Source organism: Balaenoptera musculus, chromosome 16 (assembly GCF_009873245.2).
Source record: "Balaenoptera musculus isolate JJ_BM4_2016_0621 chromosome 16, mBalMus1.pri.v3, whole genome shotgun sequence".
In the NCBI taxonomy this organism is placed as follows: Eukaryota; Metazoa; Chordata; class Mammalia; order Artiodactyla; family Balaenopteridae; genus Balaenoptera; species Balaenoptera musculus.
The window spans coordinates 8,272,013-8,295,319 of NC_045800.1; the positions used below are offsets into that span (position 1 = coordinate 8,272,013).

The window sequence follows — 23,307 nt, forward strand, 5'->3', positions numbered from 1 at the left end:
TTTGTGGCTGATTTCTTTCACTCAATATTATGTTCATGAGATTCATCCATGTTGTGTAGAGCTATGGCTCACTTATTTTCATTAGTTTATAGTTTCCTATTGCATGACTATCCCACAATTTATTCATTCTCATATTAGTGGACATTTGAATTGTTTTCAGTTTTCGGCTATTACATATAGTTCTGCTAGGATCATTCTTGCATGAATCTTTTGGCATACGTATGAATGTGTTTCTGTTGCGTGTATACCTAGAAGTAGAATTGCTGGGTCATAGGGTGTGAGGATCTGTAGTAAATACTCCTAGAGAGTTTTCCAAATTGGTTGTACCAGTTAACACTTGTGCCAGCAGTGTTGTTTCACTTCCTCACCAACATTTGATATCGTGTCTTTCTAGTTGTATTCGTATTCATGGGTATGTACTGGTGTCTCACTGTGGTCTTACTTTGCATTTTCCTGAAAGCTAATGACTAATGTTTACTCACCATTAAGATATCTTCTTTTTCGAATGCCTCTTCAGCTCTTTTGTTCATTTTTCTTCTTATTGATTTATAGGATGGTTTTTTGTTTGTTTGTTTGCTTTTCTTAAAAATATTGTGGATGTGAGTCCTTTGTTATTAATATGCATAGTAAATACCTTTTCACACTCTGGCTTACGTTTTCATTCTAGTAATTGTGTCTCTAGAGTAACAGATCTTCTTAAATTTAATATAGACCATTCATCAGTATTTTCCTTTAGTACTTTTGTTTCACATTTAAACTGTTTTTTTTAACCTACCCCAAGGTCATGAATATATTTTTCTATGTTATCTTCTAGTAATAAGATTTCTTTTGACATTAACATATTTCCATTGAAATTACTTGACTTAAATAAAAATTAAGTAATAGTAATCAATTAAGCAATAGTGCCTGGAAAAATTCATGGAGATGATAAGCAAAGGATTGAGGTTTGAGAAGTGCTATTTTGAACCAGTTATTCCTTTTTTGGCTTTATAAGCGATATGTAAAGAACAGACTTAATTTTCCATGACGATGCAGGCATAGTGATTATTAGTTATATTGGATTGTATTACAAATTCATTCATTCACGCGGGAAACACCGATTTGGGCTTTGGGACTTCAGTGATGGGAACTCATAGTTGCTGCCCTGGGACATTCACAGTGTGGTCTGTACTTTTCTTAGGTGGGGGTGGGTAGGATGAGAGGGGTGGGTGTTGAGGGACGAAGTCTCTGGAGGCTTTGCATGTGAGGCCACCACTGATCTGAGGTCGGAGCTTCTAGATTACACGAGGGTCTGGCAGGCTTCAGGCATGAGTGGCTTCCACCAGCGTGGGCTGATACCCAGCTCCCTGAGAGTTTCCTCTGCCTGACCCCCTGGGGCCTGGGAAAGAGAATCCCAAGTTTGTGTAGCGTTACAGGTAAGGGACACCAGCCAACCAGGGTCTCAGAAGATTCACTTGGGAGCCTTAGACTAAGGCCTGGGCCCCTCTGCCGTCCCATGGATCAGAGTCTCTGGGGAGGGGGTCTAGGCATCTTTTTTTTTTTTTCTCTCCAGAAGATTCTGATGTTGGGTCAGGGTGAGAACTACCTGAAGGAGTCCAGAAGTGAGGGAGGAGCTTTCCAAGGGTGATTAGATAAGACTGGGATTAGCTCCTTTGCAAGACCCCAAGGGAGGCGTGCCCTCTGGGAAGCCAGCGACTTCTGAGACAGGCAGAGAGCCACTGCAAACACTCTCCAGTGCACCAGGAAGGGCCCTCACACTCTCCCTGATCCAAGAGAATGTCAAGTTCAGAAAGGCAAAGGAAAGAATGTTCTAAGACTTATTTGGTTTATAGGCGACCATGAAAGCCAAAGTTCAGGATGGCTGTGAGCTTGCCCCTGGCAGTGCTCTCGAGGTCCTGGAGAATTCTTTGCTCTGTTTCCAGCAGACTTCACAGCAGGCCAGAAGACCTTGGACTCTGAGCCCCCTTCTGCCAACTGGTGACCCCCGTCCCAGCCTCACTTCCTGTCTTCTTGTGACCCCAAATGCCACGATGCAACTTGGCATTTGTACCACCCTGTTGAGTTTTCAAGTCAAAGGGAGGTGACATAAAGACAGTGCCTGGGATTTTATGTCACACTTGATTTTCAAATTCTAACTCAGATACTTAGGAGCTGCTTAACTCTGTGTAAGCCTCTTTGAGTCTTTGTTTATGTGTAAAATGGGGATGGTAATGCCCACCTCTCACGGTTCTTGTGAAGATTAAATGACAAAGTGTCTTCAGAGGGTCTGGCTCATGGTAGTTGCTTGCATTGCTTCCCAAACCTTTTAAAATGATTCTCTTGACTCTCATAACAGCCTCCCCTGCAGACAGGTTTAGGGCATTGAGGGTGTTGGGGTTGACACTCCTGATTCAGAATTCCAACTTAAACACTCTAGTCTGACTGTGCTGCATAACTTATAGGTCACAAAATTAAATGCCATGAGCACTTCTGATTTGTTACAGAGCTGGTGTGTGCATAGGGTAATTGATGGTGGTGAGAATAATAAATATATGCCATAGTGCGAATGTCCATTTTGTAAAGTGGCTGCAATGCAGAGAATGTTAGCCAGGGACAGATTTAACTAAACGTGTGTGTGCCTGTGTGCACTTGTCGAAGGGGAGGTGTGGAATGAGGCAGAGGGTCCCCTTTTCGCCCACGTCCTGGGAACAGAGCTCAGGCCTGGGAAGCAGTGCCCCACAGCACAGGGTGTTCTCAGGAGCCACGCTGCCTGGAAGAGAAAAGTCGAGTCATCTTTGACGACTGTCACTCTTTCCTCCAGATTATGACACATCTCCCATCTCTAATTAATATTTTCCTGAAGTGTTCTTTTCACACATTTTTTTTCATGTTCTCCTCACCCACATGCTTCTCAGGATTAGAGTCTTTTTCCTCTTTGAAATAACAAAAATGTGATTTGATGATAAAGGGTTTTGTTTGTTTTTGGAGGAGGAACAGCGAGCTGTCTCGAGGGCTGTTCAGGGGCGGCTGCTGGAACAGCTTGGCCCAGGAGCTGAGTCCTGGCTGAGTTACTGCCAGAGCCACCTCAGTGCAGCCTGGCTGGGGACTTAGAACACAGGGGAGGGGTGAAGAGCTGGGAATGAGCTTCCCATTGATTTCAAGCACTCTCTCAACCTAGTAATTATCTCCTCAATTGACATTATAATCTTGATCATAATACCAACATATCACGCTCCAGTAATGATGCCATCACTCTGCCTGGCCTTTTGACTTTCTGATTGTGGAGATTTAGATTAAGCTTTGAAACACTTGTGTCTCCTCCATTTATTTGATCCTCCAGGCAGCACTCCTGGCTTCCTCAGTAATATTTTCTAAAGATGGAGAAAAGTCCTGCCTGTTGGGAGGTGGTATCATGATTGACTGCTCTCTGGACAGGGGCCGGAGGTATATTTGAGAATTTAAAAGCAAAGGAATTCTAGCTCCTTGCTTCAACTTCGCATTGCTTTTGGAGTTCTGTGGCAGGTAGAGTGCACTGGGCTCTTTTAGGGGGAGTCACTGCGCAGAGCACTCAGCTCTTATTGTACCATGTGGGGGGTGTGTGTGTGTGTGTGTGTGTGTGTGTGTGTGAGTGTGTGTGTCTGTGTGTGTGTTTGTGTGAGTGTGTTGTGTGTGTGTGTGTCTGTGTGTTTGCCTGTGTGTCTCTGTGTGTGTCTGTGTCTGTGTGTGTGTGTCTGTGTGTGTGTGTGTCTGTGTGTGTGTGTGTGTCTGTGTGTCTGTGTGTGTCTGTGTCTCTGTGTGTGTCTGTGTGTTTGTGTGTCTGTGTGTGTCTCTGTGTGTGTGTGTCTGTGTGTGTGTGTGTCTGTGTGTGTGTGTGTCTGTGTGTCTGTGTCTGTGTGTGTGTGTGTGTCTGTGTGTGTGTGTGTGTGTGTGTGTCTGGCACATTATTCCAGCAGTATTTTCAGCAAGAATCTGAGGTTATGATGGGAGTGGGGTAAATTTTCTAAGCAGTTGTCTGAAGATGCCCTTTTGACTGTTGACAGATAGTGGGTTCTAGATTCTCATTTCTTTCCCTCAGCCCTTGGATGCAGGAGTGGCCAATGAGAAGCCTCTGTTAGTGTGATTGTCTCTTATCTCCTGGAAGTCATGGCCAAGGCAGGAATTGTGGCTGGGGTGGGGCCGCTTGTCTGCTTCCTACCCTCTCTGCCCTTCTGGAGTTCCTGTTTTGAAGATACGGAGGTTTCCTTGGGACGGCTGATTCATTCTGTGGGTTTTGTTAGGCTTACTGCCTTTGGGGCTGTGGTAGCAGCAGTCCCCCACTGTGTCAAAGTCCAGGCGGCAGCTGAGTGGCTGAAGTTCCGCAGATGTCTCCTCAAGGACCAAGAGGTGGCCTCGAGAGCTGGCCAGGTTTCTTAATCATCCTGTGTCATTTTCTTTCCCATGTGGTATTGTTCTACACTGCGGGTGAGTCCAAGGATAAGTCCAAGGCAGCTTATTTTGCTTCTTTTGGATGTTGAGTAGACCTGCCAAAAATCTTGAGAATGATCACGAGGCCACCCGAAGCCTTCCGAATTCTGGGGCAGCGTCAGGCCGGTGCCAGCGGCACTGTCTCCCCCTCTCTTGTGCCCTTTACCACGCTGGGCACTGGTACCTCTGCTTCCCTGTGCTAGTACAGGCAGCCTCCCGGCAGATGTGGGCAGGGGAGAGCGTGGCATCGTTTGAAAGCCCGGAGCTGAGAATCTGGAGACCGAGATCTGAGGCGTGGCTCTGCCGCTGGCAGGGACGCCTTGGGTGGTTCACCTCAAGTCTCGGGGCCTCGGTTTCCTCTTCTGGGACCTCAAGGGGAGGACTTGATGGCGTCTCAGGTCCTGGCAGCTCTGAATTCCTCTGGCTGCAGCACCTGGACAGACTTTCTACCTGGTGCCCACAGAGCATGCCCTGCGGCCACTGTTTTGCCAGGCTCCGCCAGCCTCCCAGGACCAGAAGGGCTTTTTCCCTGCAGGGGTTTGTTGTGGACGGACAGACACGCTCACGCCCCCGGGAATCCCAGGGATCCCCAGGGGCATTTCCATCTCAGCAGTGACCCACAGGGCTTTTAAAATTTGCCTCTGTTACATTAGGGATTTTTCACAGAAGTACATTTTGTTCACTTCTCCTCCCGAGTGTTTGTTTTCTTTCTCCAGGGCCAGATTTGAAGAAGATAGCATCACTTGGAGATTTCCAGCCCCGTGGTAGGGCGGGTGGTGAGAATAGCAGCCCAGGAGTCAGGAGGCCTGGGATCCAGCCCCAGGGCTGCTGTTAAAGCTCTTATCCGTAGGGACGATGGGCTGGATTGGGATGATGGCCGAGGCCCTGCCCAAGTGCCAGCGTCGTATTCCAGGGGCAGCTTGGACAAAACCGTGTTGAGTAGAAATTACCAGTTTTGCCAGGAATGGAAGACAAGAGTTTTTTTTGTTTGTTTGTTTGTGTTTTTCTGTTGCTCTGCTCATTAGTACTCACAATACAAAGGCAAGAGTTGCTGAAGCAAAATCAACAAGTTCTGATTAATTTGCAGAGCCTCAGCCATGGAATCGTTCTGAAATTTCTAACCAATAACTCTCCCTGGCTGAGTCACACTGCGGAAGGATCCTTAATTGGAAACAGCCTCAGACAGTAGCACGGACAGCGTCAGACAGAAGGAATATCAGGGCAAAAACACCCAGAAAGGAAATGCCGACGAGAAGGAAAACTGGCATAATGTCAACAGTTGAATCGACAGTGTTGGTCCGGAAACGCTGCGCATACCAGTAGTGGGGCTGCAACGCCGAGCGGGAGTGCAGGGGAAAGACAGAGAAGCACGTGGCCAGATGTAGAAAAGCAGAAGTTCGTTTCTGTCAACATCTGTCCTTGTTTTTAATAAGCATTGTCCTTTCCAGGTTGCCCGCCTCTTGGTCTGGAAACCTTAAAAATCACAGACTTCCAGCTCCACGCGTCCACTTCGAAGCGCTACGGCCTGGGGGCGCATCGGGGGAGACTCAACATCCAGGTACAGGCGCCGGCGCCGTGGGAAGGATTCTGACTGCGGGGCCGGTTGCTCTGGCCACAGACACAGCGATGGTTCATTGAGCTCGGGGCAGGCTCCGTGCCTGGCATTTAACACGAATTAGCTCTAATGCTCACGATGGGGAGGGCCTTGCTGCAGAATCCGCGTTTTAGAGAATGAGCCCTGAGACTCGGGATACGTGTCTTCTCCAGAGACTAGTTAGGAAAAAGGATGCTTCTGCTTCCTGGGCCCAGATCAGGTCACCTGCATGTGACTGATCTGTGAGGAAAGGGCAGGAGAGAAGGCTGGACCGCTGCGGCCGTGGGCGGGCTGTGGCCTTTGTCCTCTCTCGCCTCCCTGCTGATGCTTCTCACCTCTGCCACACGTGCTTCTTCCAGGCCGTTCCGTGGCTCCTTCCGCTGTGTTCCGCCGGGTCAGACCCTTAGCGGTGCTCATCGTGTCTGGCCTCCCTCCCTGAGGCTCAAAGGCCTCCGTGACCTTGGCCCTCGGTGCTGTCAAGGTCCTGCTCCTGGAAGGTGGGCTCCTCCAGGCTCCCTCCGTGCGCCGCGCGCTTCCTGGCTGCAGGCCTTTTCCCAAGCAGGTCCCCGGCCTGCAACGTCCCCTCCCTCGACTTTGCGCAAGCAGCGTAAACCCTGGGTCAGCTGTGACATCACGTCCTCGTGCTGCTCTCACAACTTGTCGTAAATGTAGCCACTTATGCAGCACAGGTTTATTCTCTTACGGTTCCGGAGGATAGATGTGTTCTTTCTGGAGGTTCTCAGGGAGAATCGTTTCTTACCCTGTTCCAGCTTCTAGAGGCGCCCACATTCCTTGTTCTTCTAAGCCAGCGATGGCAGGTTGAGACCTTCTCAGGCTGCCATCTCTCTGGTTCTCTCTTCTGCCTCCCTCTTCCGCTCTTAAGGACTCTTATGAGTACAGTGAGCCCACCTGGATAGTCCGGGACCATCTCCCCATCCCAAGCAACCTTAACTGCACCTGCAACCTTCATTCCCCTTTGTCACATAACTTCGAGTACTCACGGGTTCTAGGATTAGCACGTGACATCTTTGTTGGGAGGGGGGTGTTTTTCTGCCAACCCATCTCGGGTGCCTTTTCCCTCCTGCTCTGGCTCCAGCTGACCCACCCCTTCTCAAGTTGGCGTTTGATCCCATGCCATCCTATGTGGTTCTCCAAGAGTGTGGTTCCCTAAGATTTTAGTTTCTTTCCCCACCTGATCCATAACTGTGTGGTTTCCAAGCCCTTTGGCACATGCGCCGTCTCAGCCAGCCTCCGGGGAGGAAGGTAGTCCTTTCATGCTCACGATGTGGCGTCGTCAAGGCTGCAGTCAAGGCTCACAGCTTCCAAGCGGCACAGCTGACAACTCATTCCCCCAGCTGTCACTGTAAACGTGCTACGGGCGGCCGCTGTGCTGAGAACTGGACAAGAGTGGATGAGACCCCTTCCCAGGGAGCCCCTGGGCTCAGCGGGGGGACATCTGAGCAGAGCTCCGACTCCAAGCGTCTCTTCAAAGCCTCCTCTTGACCGCATCAAATAGACTTTCAAACCACTCAACCATAACCACTTTTCAGTTCGGAAGAATTCAGGTAGAACGTTTTCAGAACGAACTTTCATGAAATCTAAAGTTGGTTTAAAAATATTTGTTCTTCTTTTTTAATAACCGCTGTTAAGAAACATTTGGATGTGTACAGCTGGACACTGTTTTACCAGGGGATGCACTCTCAAAGTGCAGACAGGAGTACCTGCTAATAATCCGAGTGCCTCTAGCATCTATCGTGGGCTGCAGTCCTCCAAGTAAATAAAGTCAGACCTGAGCAGGGCTACATCCAAATGCCTGCAGGCCTGCTTCCTGCATTACTTAGTGGAGCTGTCATCTGATGTCTTGGATTCTTTCTCTAGAAATGAAGTTATCCTTTTTGAAAGAGGAAGTGTTCACACTTATCCACACTTCCGGTCAGAAATGGAGAGGCCCAGTTAGTCCTAAATATGTGGGGCGGGGGCAGAAGATGGGGGTCATGTGCTTCCAGTTGGGAATCCCATGGGCAGAGTGGACACACCACATGCAGTCCAGTCAGGCAGGCTGAGTTCAGACCTTGACCTTGACACATCTAGATTTTGGGACTTTTGGAACAATTATCTCACGTCTCTGAGCCTTAGTTGCCTCATCAGAAACATGGGAGTCCCAGGCACTCACGGGATTCCTTGAGCAGTGAAATTAGATGATTTATAATTTTAAAACATTTACTGGAATTTCTCACTCCTCTACTTAAAGCGTTCGGTAGCTTTAAGGACACCCTTTAGTGGGTCCCACTTTCCAGAATCAGTGCCACGTGAAGCGTGATTCCACTGCCACACGTGCCCCAAAATGCATCTTCCCACACATGCAGTTTAAACATAACTACATCTTGTCTCACATCTGAGTATTTGGTAGGCTTGTCAAGCTAATGGAATTTTACATGTGAGAAACAGCAAGGTATTGGAATTAGAAACCGTATTTAAATGCATTTAACGCAGGATGTGAGCGAGGTCAGTCCAACCATTTGCTGGTCAGGCTCTGCAGGCGTGATTGTGGTCCACCCAGAACTCAGGCTTGGCCTACTCCCTGGTCCTCCTGCTAACGAGCTGAGAGGCTTTAGGCAAGATGCTCACCTTTGCTAACTTCTCGGAACGTGAGGATCAAAAGGAGGAAGAAAGAGAGTCATCCTCAGCAATTCTCAAATGCCACGTTCGTGCCCATTAAAATCCATTCACTCACCTGACCATTGCAAAGTGCCCTTTATGTACTGGAACTGTACGGCCCTTACAGAGCCAAGAAGAAAAGCTCCTGTTTATTCCCTTTCCTCCAGATGCCTCAGTCTCCAGCAGAAGGAGAGCTGGAAGCAGCTCTGATAGTTACTGGTGCTGTACTGAGTGCTTTACCTGCATTATTTCGTTTATTCCTTGGTGTGAGACAAGGACTATGATTATTATTACTTCTGTCTTATAGAAAACAGCTGCATGGATTGGTAGAGTAACTTTGTTAAGATTTCCCAGGAGAGGCAGGATGTGACTCCAAGCTGCTTTAAACCTGGAACTGTTGCTCCAGACGACCCCATAAAACTGTCCCAAGCAACAGCTAAAGTGTTCTAGGCATCTCCGGATGATTATTAAACCATGTGCAAGTCTCTTTTCTGACGTTTATCTCACATTGATTTACTCATGGGTCACCCTCCCCAGGTCGTGTGAATCTTGTTTTTCTGAGAGTCCCACACTGTTTCAGCACTGTGTCTGCACATATGTATGTGCCTCCTAGATGTTCCTGGGGAGCTGCTGCAATGCCAAGGGCACCGTGGCTGCCTTGAAGTCTCCTCGAAGTGGATGGGGTTGGTGCGGGCAGGTTGGCCGTCTTGGTGTTTTGTTATTGCAGGTTTGCTCGTATGTGATTGGCAAGGATGGGATGATATCATTGTGACACAGAAGTAGTGTTGGTTCACGTGCCATTTTTGCCAGTACATCAGTGTTCTGTGGGACCAGGCAGCAGCCCTGACCCCGGGGGACCAGCAACACAGCTGCGGGCAGAAACCTCCGAAGAACTCAGTTCTGTCCATGGTGCACGTCACTCTGCAGAGCTCTGGCTCGGGGTGGCCATGTGCCCTGTCCTAGGATGCTTACCGCTCAGGTCCTTTGCCCATTTGCTCACAACCCAGCAGCTTCCATTCTTCCTCACACCCCCTTCCACCATACTGCCTTAATTGTGGTTTTTTTAAGGTCAAATTCTATCTTTATAGCTGTATTAAAACAATTGTTTTAAATCAATTTAACGTGTCTCCTTACCAGTAGTGATGTTTTTTGGAATTGATTGATTTTTGTTGTTGTGTTCTTCTGATTATAGAGCTGCATAGATTTTGAACCTTATTTTTCCTGTGAACGTGGATTTTATAAGTGCAAGATTTTGCAGACGATGAGCATTTACTGAATTGCATTTGCCACGTTATAGCAGAAACACCTGTCTCGGTGTTAGTCCATTGGGGGCTGCTATAAAAGAACGCCATAGACTGGGTGGCTTATGAGCAACACAGATTTATTTCTCACAGTTCTGGTGGCTGGAAAGTCCAAGATCAAGGTGCTGGCCGATTCGGAGTCTGGTGAGGGCCTGCTTCCTGGTTCATAGATGACTATCTTCTCCTTTGTTCTCACATGGTGGAAGGGGTGAGGGAGCTCTGCGGGGGTCTCTTTTATAAGAGCATTAATCTCATTCAAGAGGGCTCCACCCTCGTAACCTAATCACCTCCCAAAGGCCCCACATCCTAACACCATCACCTTGGAGATTAGGTTTCAACCTATGAATACTGAGGGGACACAAGTATTCAGTCTATAGCATTCTTTTGTCCTCATTTTAAGCATAAGACTTTGAAAGACTAAAAGCACCTTATGACTCAACTTATAACTTCTCTGTTTTGCAAGTGGAGTTTTGCTTGTGTCAATTTAATAATATCAGCTTGGAGGAGAAGCCCTGGTTTACGTTTCTTCGGTACACTGGCACAAGAGAGATCTTCAGGAATTCAAGGGAGAGATCCAGTTCAACAGGGTAGCAAAGGTTTGTCCTCTCACCTGGGATTATTCTGCCAGTGTGCCCAGGATCCTTTTATACTAACTCACTTGTGAGGCTGTGATCGCGTTTAGAAACTATCATTAGCTTCTTCTGCTCTGGGACCAGTCACAGGCAGCTTGGAAATGAACATTCCAGGTCTCAGAGAGAAAGTTTCAGTAATGACCTCTAAAATCACACTCGGAGCGTTTGCCTTTGATTGGTTTTCGGAGGTACTCCTGTATTCAGGTGGGTCATTTACCGGCAGCTCATCTCCTGTCCCAGCAGAATCCTCTAAGGACCCTGAGAGATTTTCCGTGGCTCATAAACTCAGCAAGGTGGAGTCAGAGACAGCGCTACTCTCTGAGTGATTTATCCCACCACCATTGTGATGTTGGATGCTCTCTTAGCTGCAAAGCTTGAGCAGCTTATAGCAGCACTTGCCATTTCAAAGGGCTGGGTTTCGATTTCATTCTTAAGACTCTAAAGTTATGGTAAGTATAAGCCTGACACGTGATCAGAAGAAATGAAACACTGAGAGCCTGGCCGGACCTCAGGATGTCACCGTGATTCCTGCCTATCGTCGGGAATGTAAGAGAGTTGATATTCTGATCAGAGTTTTAAAGAAAGAGCTGGTGTTTTGAGGTTGCAAGAAAAAACATGGGGCATTAACACCTGCAGATGTCTTTGCAATGCCTGGTCACCATTATTTGACTCTCTGTGGCCCACGACTTGTCTCACATGGGTTAGCCCTCTTTGATGAGGAAATGTCTGGTTATAATAATAGCATCTGTCTGAACCATTTCTCAGCACCACTGGAACGAAACAGAGCTCCTCTTGTAAGTCATTCCATTCAATAAATTTTACAGAGCACCTGGATGCTGGTATTAGAATCCACTGCCAATGACCTGATCATCTTTTTACCTGAAATGAGGTGTAAGCCATGAAGATGGCCAACACCCTTGGCTTCAGATATACCCACAGGGAGTCGGTTATAGAACATTGAACCAAGTTTTATCCTGGTGTTGAAGTTCACGAGCGTGGGTGCATCCCACACATCTGTCCCCTTGTCCTCTTTGGCCCTGAGACGCCTTGTGCCCCACGTTTATCCAGGCGGGAAGTGTATGGGGACCACCCAGGGCAGCATGGTTTTCTGAGGCGTCACCCTGCACTCCCCCACTCCTGCCTGTTGCTGGAACCATCTGCACCCGAGGTCTTCTGACCCCAAAGCCTGTCTGTTCCTTCACACCATCCCAGTTCTCTGCCTGTCAGCCTCCCATTTCTTTCTGGCTGCACAAACCCTTGCTGTAACTCGGCAAGCCCTCACTGGGGGCTGTTTATGTGCTGGGTGCTTCAGAGGCAGAAATCATCACAGTGGGGATAGTTTCCAAACCAAGGAATGTCGTGCTTGTTCCGATAAAGGGATTTCATTCTGCATCTGGCTTCAGGAAACAGTCTGGGACACAGTGTTTGGATGCCAAGATGTTGGAATTTGGGGTATTAGGATTTTTATGGGAATAGCAGGACCGAGTATTTTAAATCATGACTTTTGGGAAGTTCAAAGTGAGAATTTGCCATAATGAGGTGGATGTGCTGGTCTCATTCTCGGAAGTGTCATGAACGCGAGTGTGGTGAACACAGCAGGGCAACGAGGACAAGGGAGCCCCGAGTAACGGAGACGCCTGGCCTTTGGATCCCAGGCCATTCTGGAAGCACTGACTCCCTGGTGCAGAAGTGGACTCCGTTCCGCTTGCCATGTGGGTTTTTCTTTACTATTTTACTAAATTTCATTAATATTTCATTTCAACATACTCAGAGGGAAACTCTGGTTTAGAGAAAAGGAATTGAAGTCAGAGGCTGACTGACCTGCCCTAACCCGGCAGCCAGTAAGTGCAGAGCTGAGGCTCAGATTGAACTTTTCCAGCTGTAGGGTCTTCCGTGCTCCTTTCTGTGCATCTCAGGTGCCCACGAGAAGGTTCAGTGTGTTCACTAGCTTGTGGTTTCCCCCGGCACCCCACCTTCTGACTCATCTCCTTGACCACTGGCTTCTGCATCCCCTAGTACCTTCCAGGCCCACATCCTGGCAGGACCCAGAGAAGTCTGAGGGGTGTCAGCAGTCACCCCTATGGGACCTCGTGTCCATTCAGTTGGCACAACCCAACTGTGCCTTCTCAAATGGTGCCTCGTGGGGATGGGCCCTCTGGGCTATCTGCCCAGCCACACGCAGGCCAGCCAGACTGTCTCCTGGACGTGTAGTTAAGAGTCAGGGGTGCAGGTCATTCTGAGCTAGGGCTCCAGTGGACACAGCACACACTGCACAAGCAGAGAAGACTTGTGTGGAGAGAGTATGAAAGACAGGAAGGGAGGAGGGAAAGAAAGATCAGAACAGATTCTTGTATTCATTCATTTCGTTAAAAACCCCACCTCCTGGGGGCCTTATTGGTGCTAGGCAGGCACTAAAAATCACAAGTCCTGGGGAGGCGATGATGAGCAAAACTAGAAACAGTCCCTGATCTTTTAGCAAATGTTTATGGAGGACCTCCTGTGTACTGGGCCCTGTCCTAGGTGCTTGGGATGCCTCAGTGACCAAAACAGACAGAGATCCTTGCCATCTGAGAGCTTACAGTCTAGTGGGAGGGAGGCACAGAAAAGCAAGAAAAGTAATAAAATTTTTATAGAATGTTAGAAGGTGATAAGTGTGACGGAGAGAAGAAAAACAAACCTGTAGCTGACAGTGGGGTCAGGAGGGCCGGCTCTGGGGAAGGGGCAGGTTATAGTTAAAGGTGATCAAGGTCTGGGCTTTTGGGAGGTAATATCTGTGCCAAGTTGGCTTAAGGATCCGCGGGGGCTCAAGTAGCTGTGGGAGGAACATTTGGGCAGTGGGAGTGGCCTGAGTGTCCTGTGCCGACAGCAGGCCGGGCATTACCTGTTACCGAGGAGCAGAGGAAGGCTGGTGTGGCAGGGGGTGACCTCAGCATCCCGGACAAGAGGTGGTGCTGGCTTCGGCCAAGACGGGAGTGTGGAAGTGGTGAGAAGTGGTTGGATGTCGGATATTTTGAAAGTAGGCTTTTCTGATGAAGTGGATGAAGTTTGGAAGAGGGTGTGAGAAAAAGAGGAGTCAAGGATGCCTCCTCCGATGGTTTTTTGGCCTTGGATAATGTAATGGGGAAATGAAATTATTTAAAAAAAAATCTCACAGGTGAATGCCCAATTACAACCTGTAATGCATACGCAGAAGGAGAGGGCCAGGTGCATTAGTTTCCTGGGGCCTCCATAGCAAAGTGTCACAAACTGGGCAGCTTAAAGCAACAGGAATTTATTCTCTCACAATTCAGAAGCTGGAAGTCTGAAAACAAAGTGCTTGTAGGTCTGCGCTCCCTCTGAGGCTGCAAGGAAAGGATCCTTCCTTGCCTCTTCCAGCTTCCGGTCCCCATGTGGCCCAGGATGTTCCTTGGCTTGTAGTGGCATCACTCTAGTCTCTGCCTCTGTGGTCATGGGCGGTCTCCCTGTGTGCTCCTACAACATCTTTCCTCTCTGTATGTCTGTCTCTGTATCCAGATTTCCCCTTCTTATAAGGACACCGGTCATTGGGTTTAGGGCCCTTATCATTGCCTAACTAATTGCATCTGCAACAACCTTATTCCCAAATAAATTCACATTCTGAGGTTCCAGGGATTAGGGCTTGAACATATCTTTTTGGAGGACATAATCCAACCCATAACACCATGGTTCTCTATGCCCAACAAACCTGCCTCAATCTAGAAATCTGGAAGGCTTTCCTGGGGATGGGCTACAAGATTTGAAGCAGGATTAGAAGTTGAGTTTATCAGATGAAGAGTTGTCAGAGGGGATAGGAGAGAATTCCAGGTTGAACGGAACAGTGTGTGCAAAGGCCCTGTGGTGGAGAGAATATGATATATTTGAGGAACTAAAGCAAAGCCAGTGTGGCTGGAGCCCTGCTATGGTTATGGAGCAATATCATGGCCAATAAACATAAGAAAAAGTGCTCTTTATCATTAGTCATCAAGTAAATACATATTAAAATCACAACGAGGTGTGATACACAGACACTAGAATGGCTTTTAAAAAAAGGACAATATCAGAGCAGAAGCAAGAAGAACTACAATCCTGCAGCCTGTGGAACAAAAACCACATTCACAGAAAGATAGACAGGATGAAAAGGCAGAGGGCTATGTACCAGATGAAGGAACAAGATAAAACCCCAGAAAAACAACTAAATGAAGTGAAGATAGGCAACCTTCCAGGAAAAGAATTCAGAATAATGATAGTGAAGATGATCCAGGACCTCGGAAAAAGAATGGAGGCAAAGGTCGTGAAGATGCAAGAAATGTTTAACAAAGACCTAGAAGAATTAAAGAACAAACAGAGATGAGCAATACAATAACAGAAATGAAAACTACACTAGAAGGAATCAATAGCAGAATAACTGAGGCAGAAGAACGGATGAGTGACCTGGAAGACAGAATGGTGGAATTCACTGCCACGGAACAGAATAAAGAAAAAAGAATGAAAAGAAATGAAGACAGCCTAAGAAACCTCTGGGACAACATTAAATGCAACAACATTTGCATTACAGGGGTCCTAGAAGGAGAAGAGAGAGAGAAAGGACCAGAGAAAATATTTGAAGAGATTATAGTTGAAAACTTCCCTAACATGGGAAAGGAAATAGCCACCCAAGTCCAGGAAGTGCAGCGAATCCCATACAGGATAAACCCAAGGAGAAACACGCCGAGACACAGAGTAATCAAATCGGCAAAAATTAAAGACAAAGAAAAATTATTGAAAGCAGCAAGGGAAAAACGACAAATAACATACAAGGGAATTCCCATAAGGTTAACAGCTGATTTCTCAGCAGAAACTCTACAAGCCAGAAGAGAGTGGCATGATATACTTAAAGTGATGAAAGGGAAGAACATACAATCAAGATTACTCTACCCAGCAAGGATCTCATTCAGATTTGATGGAGAAATCAAAAGCTTTACAGACAAGCAAAAGCTAAGAGAATTCAGCACCACCAAACCAGCTCTGCAACAAATGCTAAAGGAACTTCTCTAAGTGGGAAACACAAGAGAAGAAAAGGACCTACAAAAACAAACCCAAAACAATTAAGAAAATGGTCATAGGAACATACATATCGATAATTACCTTAAATGTTAATGGATTAAATGCTCCAACCAAAAGACACAGGCTTGCTGAATGGATACAAAAACAAGACCCATATATATGCTGTCTACAAGAGACCCACTTCAGACCTAGGGACACATACAGACTGAAAGTGAAGGGATGGAAAAAGATATTCCATGCAAATGGAAATCAAAAGAAAGCTGGAGTAGCAATACTCATATCAGATAAAATAGACTTTAAAATAAAGAATGTTACAAGAGACAAACTGTCACTGTTTGCAGATGACATGATACTATACATAGAGAATCCAAAAAATGCCACCAGAAAACTACTAGAGCTAATTAATGAATTTGGTAAAGTTGCAGGATACAAAATTAATGCACAAAAATCTCTTGCATTCCTATACACTAATGATGAAAAATATGAAAGAGAAATTAAGGAAACGCTCCCATTTACCACTGCAACAAAAAGAATAAAATACCTAGGAATAAACCTACCTAAGGAGACAAAAGACCTGTATGCAGAAAACTATAAGACACTGATGAAAGAAATTAAAAATGATACAAACAGATGGAGAGATATACCATGTTCTTGGATTGGAAGAATCAATATTGTGAAAATGACTATACTACCCAAAGCAATTTACAGATTCAATGCAATCCCTATCAAATTACCAATGGCATTTTTTATGGAACTAGAACAAAATATCTTAACATTTGTATGGAGACACAAAAGACCCCAAATAGCCAAAGCAGTCTTGAGGAGAATAAACGGAGTGGGAGGAATCAGACTCCCTGACTTCAGACTATACTACAAAGCTACAGTAATCAAGACAATATGGTACTGGCACAAAAACAGAAACATAGATCAATGCAACAAGATAGCCCAGAGATAAACCTACACACCTATGGTCAACTAATCTATGACAAAGGAGGCAAGGATATACAATGGAGAAAAGACAGTCATCTTCTTTACCCATTCGTCTGTCAATGTGCATTTAGGTTGCTTCCATGACCTGGCTATTGTAAATAGTGCTGCAATGAAAAACGGGGTGCATGCGTCTTTTTCAATTATGGTTTTCTCTGGGTATATGCCCAGTAGTGGGATTACTGGATCATATGGTAATTCTATTTTTAGTTTTTTAAGGAACCTCCATACTGTTCTCCATAGTGGCTGTATCAATTTACATTCCCACCAACAGTGCAAGAGGGTTCCCTTTTCTCCACACCCTCTCCAGCATTTGTTGTTTGCAGATTTTCTGATGATGTCCATTCTAACTGGTGTGAGGAGATAACCTCACTGTAGTTTTGATTTGCATTTCTCTAATAATTAGTGACGTTGAGCAGCTTTTCATGTCCTTCTTGGCCATCTGTATGTCTTCTTTGGAGAAATGTCTATTTAGGTCTTCTGCCCATTTTTGGATTGGGTTGTTTGTTTCTTTAATATTGAGCTGCATGAGCTGCTTGTATATTTTGGAGATTAATCTTTTGTCAGTTGCTTTGCTTGCAAATATTTTCTCCCATTCTGAGGGTTGTCTTTTCATCTTTTTTATGGTTTCATTTGCTGTGCAAAAGCTTTTAAGTTTCATTAGGTCTCATTTGTTTATTGTTGTTTTTATTTCCATTTCTCTAGGAGGTGGGTCAAAAAGGATCTTGCTGTGATTTATGTCAAAGAGTGTTCTTCCTATGCTTTCCTCTAAGAGTTTTATAGTGTCCGGTCTTACATTTAGGTCTCAAATCCATTTTGAGTTTATTTTTGTGTATGATGTTAGGGAGTGTTCTAATTTCATTCTTTTACATGTAGCTGTCCAGTTTTCCCAGCACCACTTACTGAAGAGACTGTCTTTTCTCCATTGTATATCCTTGCCTCCTTTGTCATAGATAAGGTGACCATATGTGAGTGGGTTTATCTCTGGGCTTTCTATCCTGTTCCATTGATATGTATTTCTGTTTTTGTACCAGTACCATATTGTCTTGATTACTGTAGCTTTGTAGTATAGTCTGAAGTCAGGGAGCCTGATTCCTCCAGCTCCATTTTTCTTTCTCAAGATTGCTTTCACTATTCGGGGTCTTTTGTGTTTCCATACAAATTGTGCAATTTTTTATTCTAGTTCTGTGAAAAATGCCATTGGTAGTTTGATAGGGATTGCATTGAATCTGTAGATTGCTTTGGGTAGTATAGTCATTTTCACAATGTTAATTCTTCCATTCCAGGAACATGGTATATCTCTCCATCTGTTTGTATCATCTTTAATTTCTTTCATCAGTGTCTTATAGTTTTCTGCATACAGGTCTTTTGTCTCCTTAGGTAGGTTTATTCCTAGGTATTTTATTCATTTTGTTGCAATGGTAAATGGGAGTGTTTCCTTAATTTCTCTTTCAGATTTTTCATCATTAGTGTATAAGAATGCAAGAGATTTCTGTGCATTAATTTTGTATCCTGCTACTTTACCAAATTCATTGATTAGCCCTAGTAGTTTTCTGGAAGACTCTTTAGGATTCTCTATGTATATCATGTCATCTGCAAACAGTGACAGTTTTACTTCTTTTCCAATTTGGATTCCTTTTATTTCTTTTTCTTCTCTGATTGCTGTGGCTGAAACTTCCAAAACTATGTTGAATAATAGTGGTGAGAGTGGACAACCTTGTCTTGTTCCTGATCTTAGAGGAAATGGTTTCAGTTTTTCACCATTGAGAATGATGTTGGCTGTGGGTTTGTCATATATGGCCTTTATTATGTTGAGGAAGGTTCCCTCCATGCCTGCTTTCTGGAGAGTTTTTAACATAAATGGGTGTTGAATTTTGTCGAAAGCTTTTTCTCCATCTATTGATATGATCATATGGTTTTTCTCCTTCAATTTGTTAATATAGTGTATCACATTGATTGATTTGTATATATTGAAGGATCCTTGCATTCCTGAGATAAACTCCACTTGATCATGGTGTATGATCCTTTTAATATGCTGTTGGATTTTGTTTGCTAGTATTTTGTTGAGGATTTTTGCATTTATATTCATCAGTGATATTGACCTGTAGTTTTCTTTTTTTTTTGTGACATCTTTGTCTGGTTTTGGTATCAGGATGATGGTGGCCTCATAGATGAGTTTGGGAGTGTTCCTCCCTCTGCTATATTTTGGAAGAGTTTGAGAAGAACAGGTGTTAGCTCTTCTCTAAATGTTTGATAAAATTTGCCTGTGAAGCCATCTGGTCCTGGGCTTTTGTTTGTTGGAAGATTTTTAATCACAGTTTCAATTTCAGTGCTTGTGATTGGTCTGCTTATATTTTCTGTTTCTTCCTGGTCCAGTCTTGGAAGGTTGTGCTTTTCTAATAATTTGTCCATTTCTTTCAGGTTGTCCATTTTATTGGCATATAGTTGCTTGTAGTAATCTCTCATGATCCTGTGTATTTCTTCAGTGTCAGTTGTTACTTCTCCTTTTTCATTTCTAATTCTGTTGATTTGAGTCTTCTCCCTTTTTTTCTTGATGAATCTGGCTAATGGTTTATCAATTTCGTTTATGTTCTCAAAGAACCAGATTTTAGTTTTATTGATCTTTGCTATTGTTTCCTTCAATTCTTTTTCATTTATTTCTGATCTGATCTTTATGATTTCCTTCCTTCTGCTAACTTTGGGTTTTTTTTTGTTGTTGTTGTTGTTCTTTCTCTAATTGCTTTAGGTGTAAGGTTAGGTTGTTTATTTGGGATTTTTCTTGTTTCTTGAGGTAGGATTGTATTGCTATAAACGGCCCTCTTAGAACTGCTTTTGCTGCATCCCATGGGTTTTGGGTCATCACTTTTTCATTGGCATTTGTTTTTAGGTATTTTTTGATTTCCTTTTTCATTTCTTCAGTGATCTCTTGGTTATTTAGTAGCATATTGTTTAGCCTCCATGTGTTTGTATTTTCTACATTTCTTTCCCTGTAATTGATATGTAGTCTCATAGTGTTGTGGTTGGAAAAGATACTTGATACGATTTCAATTTTCTTAAATTTACCAAGGCTTGATTTGTGACCCAAGATAGGGTCTATCCTGGTGAATATTCCATGAGCACTTGAGAAGAAAATGTATTCTGTTTTTTGGATGGAATGTCCTATAAATATCAATTAAATCCATGTTGTCTAATGTGTCATTTAAAGCTTGTGTTTCCTTATTTATTTTCATTTTGGTTGATCTGTCCATTGGTGACAGTGGGGTGTTAAAGTCCCCTACTATGATTGTGTTACTGTCGATTTCCCCTTTTATGGCTGTTAGCATTTGCCTTATGTATTGAGGTGCTCCTATGTTGGGTGCATAAATATTTACAATTGTTATATCTTCTTCTTGGATTGATCCCTTGATCATTATATAGTGTCCTTCTTTGTCTCTTGTAATAGTCTTTATTTTAAAGTCTATTTTGTCTAGTATGACAATTGCTACTCCAGATTTCTTTTTGTTTCCATTTGCATGGACTATCTTTTTCCGTCCCCTCACTTTCAGTCTGTATGTGTCCCTAGGTCTGAAGTGGGTCTCTTGTAGACAGCATACATATGGGTCTTGTTTTTGTATCCATTCAGCCAGTCTATGTCTTTTGGTTGGAGCATTAATCCATTAACATTTAAGGTAATTATCGATATGTATGTTCCTATGACCATTTTCTTAATTGTTTTGGGTTTGTTTTTGTAGGTCTTTTCTTCTCTCGTATTTCCTGCCTAGAGGAGTTCCTTTAGCATTTGTTGTAAAGCTGGTTTGGTGGTGCTGAATTGTCTTAGCTTTTGCTTGTCTGTAAAGGTTTTAATTTCTCCGTCGAATCTGAATGAGATCCTTGCTGGGTAGAGTAATCTTGGTTATAGGTTTTTCCCTTTCATCACTTTAAATATGTCCTGCCACTCCCTTCTGGCTTGCAGAGTTTCTAATGAAAGATCAGCTGTTAACCTTATGGGGATTCCCTTGTATGTTATTTGTTGCTTTTCCCTCACTGCTTTTAATATTTTTCCTTTGTATTTAATTTTTGGTAGTTTGATTAATATGTGTCTTGGCGTGTTTCTCCTTGGATTTATCCTGTATGGGACTCTCTGCACTTCCTCGACTTGATTATTTCCTTTCCCATGTTAGGGAAGTGTTCAACTATAATCTCTTCAAATATTTTCTCAGACCCTTTCTTTTTCTCTCCTTTTTCTGGGACCCCTAAAATGGTGCATTTAGTGTTGTCCCAGAGGTCTCTGTGACTGTCCTCAATTGTTTTCATTCTTTTTTCTTTATTCTGCTCTGTGGTAGTTATTTCCACTATTTTATCTTCCAGGTCACTTATCCGTTCTTCTGCCTCAGTTATTCTGCTATTGATTCCTTCTAGAGTATTTTTAATTTCATTTATTTTGTTGTTCATCATTGTTTGTTTGCTCTTTAGTTCTTCTAGGTCCTTGTTAAACTTTTTTTTGTATTTTCTGCATTCTATTTCCAAGATTTTGGATCATCTTTATTGTCATTACTCTGAATTCTTTCAGGGAGACTGTCTGTTTCCTCTTCATTTGTTTGGTCTGGTGGGTTTTTACCTTGCTCCTTCATCTGCTGCATATTTCTCTGTCTTCTCATTTTGTTTAACTTTGTTTGGGGTCTCCTTTTCGCAGGCTGCCGGTTCATAGTTCCTTTTGTTTTTGGTGTCTGCCCCCAGTGGGTGAGGTTGGTTCAGTGGCTTGTGTAGTTTTCCTGTTGGAGGGGACTGGTGCCTGTGTTCTCGTGGGTGGGTCTGGATCTTGTCTTTCTGGTGGGCAGGGCCGCGTCCGGTGGTGTGTTTTGGGGTGTCTGTGAACTTAGTATGATTTTAGGCAGCCTCTCTGCTAATGGGTGGGGTTGTGTTCCTGTCTTGCTAGTTGTTTGGCATGGGACATCCAGCACTGGAGCTTGCTGGCCGTTGGGTGGAGCTGGGTCTTAGCATTGAGATGGAAATCTCTGGGAGAGCTCTCACCGATTGATATTATGTGGGGCCGGGAGGCCTCTGGTGGTTCAATGTCCTGAACTCAGCTCTCCCACCTCGGAGGCTCAGGCTTGACACCAGGCCGGAGCACCAAGACCCTGTCAGCCACACAGCAGGTACGTGGGGATTTTCTTGCCTTTTGGTAAGTCTGAGGCCTTCTGCCAGCATTCAGTAGGTGTTCTGTAGGAGTTGTTCACATGTAGATGTATTTTTGATGTATTTGTGGGGAGGAAGGTGATCTCTACGTTTTACTTCTCTGCCATCTTGAAGGTCCCCCTGCAATAGGAGATTCCACTGAAGACACCAACCTCCGCACAAGCTAGAGGTGCACAGGCATTTTTTTCAGAGGGTTTGCAGCTTGCTTTTTTTTTTTTCTTTTCTTTATGCTTCGTCTAGTTTCATTGGTACTTCAGATCAGAGTGCCTAGTCAAGAATAATTTTAAAAGTAGGTTGTATATCAGTTACGATTTATATCTGTGCATCTCCTTTCCTTTCCTCTTTAAAATTAAAATTTATTTTAATCAGTTTTTTGAGCAAGTAGTTAAATCAAAGCATTAGAGGATTATAACAAACAATAGAATGGTGGTTGCCACGGGCTGAGCGGGAGGGGAAATGGGGAGATGTAGGTTAAAGGGTATAAATTTTCAGTTATAAGAAGAATCAAAGGATCTAACATATAGCATGGTGATTATAGTTAATAATACAGTATTGTATAATATTTGAAAGTTATTGAGAGTTAAATCTTCAGCATTCTCACCGCACACACAAAAAAGTGAGTTAACACTAGAGGTGATGGCTGCATTAATTATCTTGATCTTGGTAATCATTCCATAATGTATATGCATATCAAATCATCATGTTGTACACTTTAAATATATACAATTGTATCTGTCAGTTTTTCCTAACAAAGTTGTAAAAGACAAAAACAAAAACAAAACAGTGTTCCCTGTTGAGGCATTCCACATTCCACCCCACCCCCTGACTGCCCCTGAATGCTGTGAATGGGGCAACTACTTCCAACTCTTTTTTTTTTTTTTTGAACATCTTTATTGAAGTATAATTGCTTCACAATGGTGTGTTAGTTTCTGCTTTATAACAAAGTGAATCAGTTATACATATACATATGTTCCCATATCTCTTCCCTCTTGCATCTCCCTCCCTCCCACCCTCCCCGTCCCACCCCTCTAGGTGGTCACAAAGCACCGAGCTGATCTCCCTGTGCTATGCGGCTGCTTCCCACTAGCTATCTATTTTACATTTGGTAGTGTATATATGTCCATGACACTCTCTCACCCTGTCACATCTCACCCCTCCCCCTCCCCATATCCTCAAGTCCATTCTCTAGTAGGTCTGTGTCTTTATTCCCGTCTTGCCACTAGGTTCTTCATGGCCTTTTTTTTTTTTTTCCCTTAGATTCCATATATATGTGTTAGCATACGGTATTTGTTTTTCTCTTTCTGACTTACTTCACTCTGTATGACAGACTCTAACTCCATCCACCTCATTACAAATACCTCCATTTCATTTCTTTTTATGGCTGAGTAATATTCCATTGTATATATGTGCCACATCTTCTTTATCCATTCATCTGTCGATGGACACTTAGGTTGCTTCCATGTCCTGGCTATTGTAA

At 44.2% G+C, this 23,307-nt stretch overlaps 1 protein-coding gene across 3 annotated transcripts in view; it reads left to right on the top strand.

Annotated features, from left to right (window-relative positions):
* Positions 1 to 23,307, top strand: part of CPXM2 (carboxypeptidase X, M14 family member 2) — a 129,538-nt gene that overhangs the window by 25,463 nt on the left and 80,768 nt on the right. For 2 of the 3 annotated variants that reach the window (XM_036828843.1, XM_036828841.1), the window contains exon 3: positions 5,892 to 6,001. The exons of the other annotated variant lie outside the window; for it this stretch is intronic. In XM_036828843.1, coding sequence (XP_036684738.1) covers positions 5,892 to 6,001 — 110 coding nt within the window. The remainder of the gene's footprint in view (positions 1 to 5,891; positions 6,002 to 23,307) is intronic. 3 annotated transcript variants of the gene reach the window in all.